The sequence below is a fragment of the Rhinoderma darwinii genome, chromosome 2 (genome assembly GCF_050947455.1).
Source record: "Rhinoderma darwinii isolate aRhiDar2 chromosome 2, aRhiDar2.hap1, whole genome shotgun sequence".
NCBI classification, from domain to species: Eukaryota; Metazoa; Chordata; class Amphibia; order Anura; family Rhinodermatidae; genus Rhinoderma; species Rhinoderma darwinii.
Window position 1 is genome coordinate 3382293 of NC_134688.1, and position 6000 is coordinate 3388292.

General features: G+C 45.1%; 1 protein-coding gene across 1 annotated transcript in view; it reads left to right on the forward strand.

Moving 5' to 3' along the window:
- The window catches only part of LOC142740323 (protein sel-1 homolog 3-like), a 53121-nt gene extending 47359 nt beyond the window's left edge, over positions 1-5762 (forward strand). Inside the window, exons 9-13 of the mRNA XM_075849869.1 lie at positions 697-837; positions 1164-1369; positions 1480-1659; positions 2427-2546; positions 5583-5762. Coding sequence (XP_075705984.1) covers positions 697-837; positions 1164-1369; positions 1480-1659; positions 2427-2546; positions 5583-5762 — 827 coding nt within the window. The remainder of the gene's footprint in view (positions 1-696; positions 838-1163; positions 1370-1479; positions 1660-2426; positions 2547-5582) is intronic.
- The last annotated feature ends 238 nt before the right edge of the window (positions 5763-6000 follow it).

Here is a 6000-nt window from a genome sequence, read left to right on the forward strand (position 1 = left end):
TAATACACACGGTGGGGCTTTGTCACGGTGGTGATTGTACCCCTGTTTTTAGAGAGTTATCTAAATAAAGTTATATTTTACTCATATATCACTTCAGTGAATCCATTAAAACTTCCCTATATTGTGGGAGCACAATTTTGTTGTATCAGTTATACAGTGAATTCTTCTCTGTACTTACAATATTTCTTATTCCTGCACCTTTCCCTCTTGTCTTTCCCATCTCTTCTTGTTATCGGGGGCGGGGGGAGGGGGGGGGGGTGATAAAACAGGTCTGTGCAGCAGGGAGGAGCAGTCTACTCTACAGCGGACAGAACTTCCTGTGACCACTTCTGATCCCATTGCTACAAGTATTCAAATGGTGGTCACCCAGACAGGAAGTCAAGGGGTTCTAGCCAACCTGCAGTACCACACCCTGCAGAACATACTAAGGGGGAGTCTGGAGGACAACTGGACAGAAATGCTGCTAAACTGTGCGTGCGGTGACTGTACAGGAGATCTATCATATCGTTCCAGCCTGGACCTGAGGAGTGTCTGTGTATATTAATGTTTCTATATGTTTTATATCTCGGGTCCTGTGGGGTTCAGTGACCGGTCTGTACTGTAAATTCTTCTCCATATCCATCGCTCTCCATGTTACTTCACGGTTCTCATGTAAACGCGCTTCTTTATATTATCTCCCCGCATTCTCCACCGCAGGAATCTGCAGTGACATCTACCATGAGTACCAGACTCGTTATAGTCCAGAGTCTTCAGGACCGCAGTGCTCAGCCTGGGATTCACCTCCTCCCCCGCACAGGGTCCTTATCACCAGGCTGTTGAGGAGAGTGACCGGAGCAGGTGAGATCACTGACCACCGTGTACTGGGAATGGCCAAAGTGTCACCATGTTACTGAAGACCGTTATCTGACATGCTGATGATTGCAACGTGAAAGGAACCCCCAACATTGTCCATCAAACAACAAAATGTAATGTAGTGTAATAAAGAATAGTAATATGATGTGCGCGTGCGCGTGTGTGTAGTTCTGGATGTGACTGGAGTAGAATCAGTACATTATGTAAAGTATTGCCTCTTCAATAGTCTGTGGCCTGAATTCGGTGCATGTGATTGTGCCCTCTAGTGGCAGCAGTGATATTTCCTGTTCCCCTTGATCCTTTTCATACAGGTCACGTCACCTTTAATCGTGAGCTCTTCGGTCAAGCTCTGTCCAAAATATACAAGAAGAGGATTTTGGCTGCTGATGGTTTCTCCAGGATGCGCCGGTCGGTGGCGCTCGTCCTCCAGGCTGGATGTCTGGGGTATCTCCCTGCGCTATACACGGCGGCAGTGCTGCACCAAACCGGCCTGGGAGTCATAAAGGACCCGTCTAAGGTATGACACACGGGCGCCGCGCTCTGACATCGTGATGCTGCAGTTACAGAACAAAGATGGCGGCACTCATGATGGCGATTATTCCTTTGTTACGTCTCGCTCACTTCCAGGCCCTGAAGTTCAGCCTCATTTCTGCGCAGAAAGACGAGCGTCTCTCTCAGTTGTTTCTTGGGCACAAGCATCACCTGGGGGTGGACGGGTACCCGCTAGATTACGACCTATCCTATGCATATTACGCCAATATTGCTCGCCAGACAATGGCGGATCGACTGCAGCCCGACAAACACCAGGTACGATATTATACTTCCCATAAATAACTTTGTAAGTCTCGCTTATCTTATATTGATCTTAAGTAGCAACATGTCTTATACTCCAGTCACATCCAAAGCGGCAGTCACAATTCTGCTGGTACATCATGTCTTATACTCTACTCACATCCAAAGCTGCAGTCACAATTCTGCTGTGACATCATGTCTTATACTCCAGTCACATCCAGATCTGTAGTCACAATGCTGCCGTTACATCATATCATATACTCCAGTCACATCCAGAGCTGCAGCCACAGTCTGCAGTTACATTATGTTTTATACTTCAGTCACATCCAGAGCTTCAGTCACTATTCTGCTGTTACATCATGTCTTATACTCCAGTCACATCCAGAGCTTCATTCACATTACTACTATTATAGCATGCCTTATACTCTAATCACATCATGGGCTGTAAGCCATTCTTCAAGCTGCCATTTGAAATCCATTAACATAAATGATGTAAGCACTTCATCTCCCATAATGCAGTACAGCAAATCATGCTCAGCACTTCTACTGAACCAAACTACTGAGAGCTAACAGGAGTCTAGCAGAAATACTACTGCAGCTCTGGATGTGACCAGAGTAGAAGAGACTGAACCTATAAAATGATGCTGAAAGGCAAATCTGTGCTTTAAGTTATTTATGACCTTCTTGAGGCATGAGGCACTTTATACCTCACTGCTACTTTCTCAGCAAAACGTATTTAATTCAAAGAATAAAATAAAGTGTCGCTCGTTTTTCCCCCTCAGTCTTACGTGGAGCAAATCCGCCTGACAGACGAGGACGTTTTAAAGCAACAGACAAAAGAAAATGATGATCTCTTCATGTGGCTGAGGTTCCAGGCGAGGCAAGGGGTGTCCTCAGCTCAGGTACTAGCGGGGGCAGGGGAAAGGCATGGAGACAGGGGGTGTCCTCAGCTCAGGTACTGGCGGATGCAGGGGAAGGGACTGGAGACAGGGGGTGTCCTCAGCTCAAGACATTAGAGCTGACAAGTGATGACATCACAAGTAATGACATCAGAGCTGACAAGTGATGACATCAGAGCTGACAAGTGATGACATCAGAGCTGACAAGTGATGACATCAGAGCTCACAAGTGATGACATCAGAGCTCACGAGTGATGGCATCAGAGCTGATGAGTGATGGCATCAGAGCTGACAAGTGATGACATCAGAGTTGACTAGTGATGACATCAGAGCTGACAAATAATGACATCAGAACTCACAAGTAATGACATCAGAGCTTACAAGTAATGACATCAGAGCTCACAAGTAATGACATCAGAGCTCACAAGTAATGATATCAGAGCTCACAAGTAATGACATCAGAGCTCACAAGTAATAACATCAGAGCTGACAAGTAATAACAGAGCTCACAAGTAATAACATCAGAGCTGACAAGTAATAACAGAGCTGACAAGTAATGACATCAGAGCTTACAAGTAATGACATCAGAGCTCACAAGTAATAACATCAGAGCTGACAAGTAATAACATCAGAGCTGACAAGTAATGACATCAGAACTCACAAGTAATGACATCAGAGCTTACAAGTAATGACATCAGAGCTCACAAGTAATGACATCAGAGCTCACAAGTAATAACATCAGAGCTGACAAGTAATAACATCAGAGCTCACAAGTGATGACATCAGAGCTGACAATTAATGACATCAGAGCTGACAAGTGATGACATCAGAGCTGACAAGCGAGTTTATAAATATAATAGTACGATATTATGGTTTTGTGACTGACATCTTTGGGGTTCATGTATAAATTCGTGTATGACATAAAAATGGCGCAAGTGTAAGGTGATGATTGACCCCGACGCCATGTTTATTCATTGGGTGCTCCGCTTTCTTCCCTAAATATCAGCTTTATCTTCAATCTTAAAAAGGGGCCGACATTACCCCAGATGTTTACACAATGTCGCGCTCATACGTTAGTCTATATCGCCGTCTCCCGCTGATCGAGGCGCAATGAATTCAGCGACATCTATACAGTATCACACAGATGGCGCCATTTTTAGCAGCATTGCTACATATACAGTGAAGGAAATAAGTATTTGATCCCTTGCTGATTTTGTAAGTTTGCCCACTGTCAAAGTCATGAACAGTCTAGAATTTTTAGGCTAGGTTAATTTTACCAGTGAGGGATAGATTATATAAAAAAAAACAGAAAATCACATTGTCAAAATGATATCTATTTATTTGCATTGTGCACAGAGAAATAAGTATTTGATCCCTTTGGCAAACAAGACTTAATACTTGGTGGCAAAACCCTTGTTGGCACGCACAGCAGTCAGACGTTTTTTGTAGTTGATGATGAGGTTTGCACACATGTTAGATGGAATTTTGGCCCACTCCTCCTTGCAGATCATCTGTAAATCATTAAGATTTCGAGGCTGTCGCTTGGCAACTCGGATCTTCAGCTCCCTCCATAAGTTTTCGATGGGATTAAGGTCTGGAGACTGGCTAGGCCACTCCATGACCTTAATGTGCTTCTTTTTGAGCCACTCCTTTGTTGCCTTGGCTGTATGTGTCGGGTAATTGTCGTGCTGGAAGACCCAGCCACGAGCCATTTTTAATGTCCTGGTGGAGGGAAGGAGGTTGTCACTCAGGATTTGACGGTACATGGCTCCATCCATTCTCCCATTGATGCGGTGAAGTAGTCCTGTGCCCTTAGCAGAGAAACACCCCCAAAACATAATGTTTCCACCTCCATGCTTGACAGTGGGGACGGTGTTCTTTGGGTCATAGGCAGCATTTCTCTTCCTCCAAACACGGCGAGTTGAGTTAAAAAGCTCAATTTTAGTCTCATCTGACCACAGCACCTTCTCCCAATCACTCTCAGAATCATCCAGATGGTCATTTGCAAACTTCAGATGGGCCTGTTCATGAGCCTTCTTGAGCAGGGGGACCTTGCGGGCACTGCAGGATTTTAATCCATTACGGTGTAATGTGTTACCAATGGTTTTCTTGGTGACTGTGGTCCCAGCTGCCTTGAGATCATTAACAAGTTCCCCCCATGTAGTTTTCGGCTGAGTTCTCACCTTCCTCAGGATCAAGGATACCCCACGAGGTGAGATTTTGCATGGAGCCCCAGATCGATGTCGATTGACAGTCATTTTGTATGTCTTCCATTTTCTTACTATTGCACCAACAGTTGTCTCCTTCTCACCCAGCGTCTCACTTATGGTTTTGTAGCCCATTCCAGCCTTGTGCAGGTCTATGATCTTGTCCCTGACATCCTTAGAAAGCTCTTTGGTCGTGCCCATGTTGTAGAGGTTAGAGTCAGACTGATCATTGAGTCTGTGGACAGGAGTCTTTTATACAGGTGACCATGTAAGAGCTGTCTATAATGCAGGCACCAAGTTGATTTGGAGCAGTAACTGGTCTGGAGGAGGCTGAACTCTTAATGGTTGGTCGGGGGTCACATACTTATTTCTCTGTGCACAATGCAAATAAATAGATATCATTGTGACAATGTGATTTTCTGTTTTTTTTTATATAATCTATCTCTCACTGGTAAAATTAACCTAGCCTAAAAATCCTAGACTGTTCATGACTTTGACAGTGGGAAAACTTACAAAATCAGCAAGGGATCAAATACTTATTTCCTTCACTGTATATATACAGACGCTGTACCTTGTGACACATAATCTTTATATAGATCTCCCCTCCAGCAGGGATTCATCAGGCTGCCGCTGGATGTCACCGCTGAATGTCTGGGAATGATTTATGGGACGGGACAAGCTGATTTGGCAGCTCCGTGTAGACTTAGAGGATGTCTGTTTATTTGGCTTCCGGAGCAATTAACAGGATAATGAATGAGTCTGGTTGGCAGAGCGCCTGATAGAGTAACACGTGTATAGCAGTGCACACTGACACTCGCTTGTTTATCATCAGCAAACCGTCAGCCGGATGCTCTTCTGGGGACAGCAGGGAATCTCCTCCAACCCTGAGGCTGCAGTGAAGTTTTACGAAAAGGGGGCCATGCAGATGAAGGACCCCGTGATGATGTACGACTATGGGGTGGTGTTACTGAGGGTGAGTGCATTTCCTCCTGTGAGAGCTGTAATTGCTTAGACAATCCCTACTTGCTACAAGGGTCCCTCGACAATAAGCAGATCACAAAGTGTCCTCCTGCTGGGACCCCCAGCGATCAGCTGTAATCTGTGGGGAAACCAGGCAGTAAGTGTTCAGTTCCCCTACAGCACCCCCACAGGGAATATGAAGTGTTACACAGCGTCCATTCATATCAATGTGTTGTCTGTGTAATACAGGACAGGATTGGTCCTCCAGAGACGCTGTATTAACGGCTCTC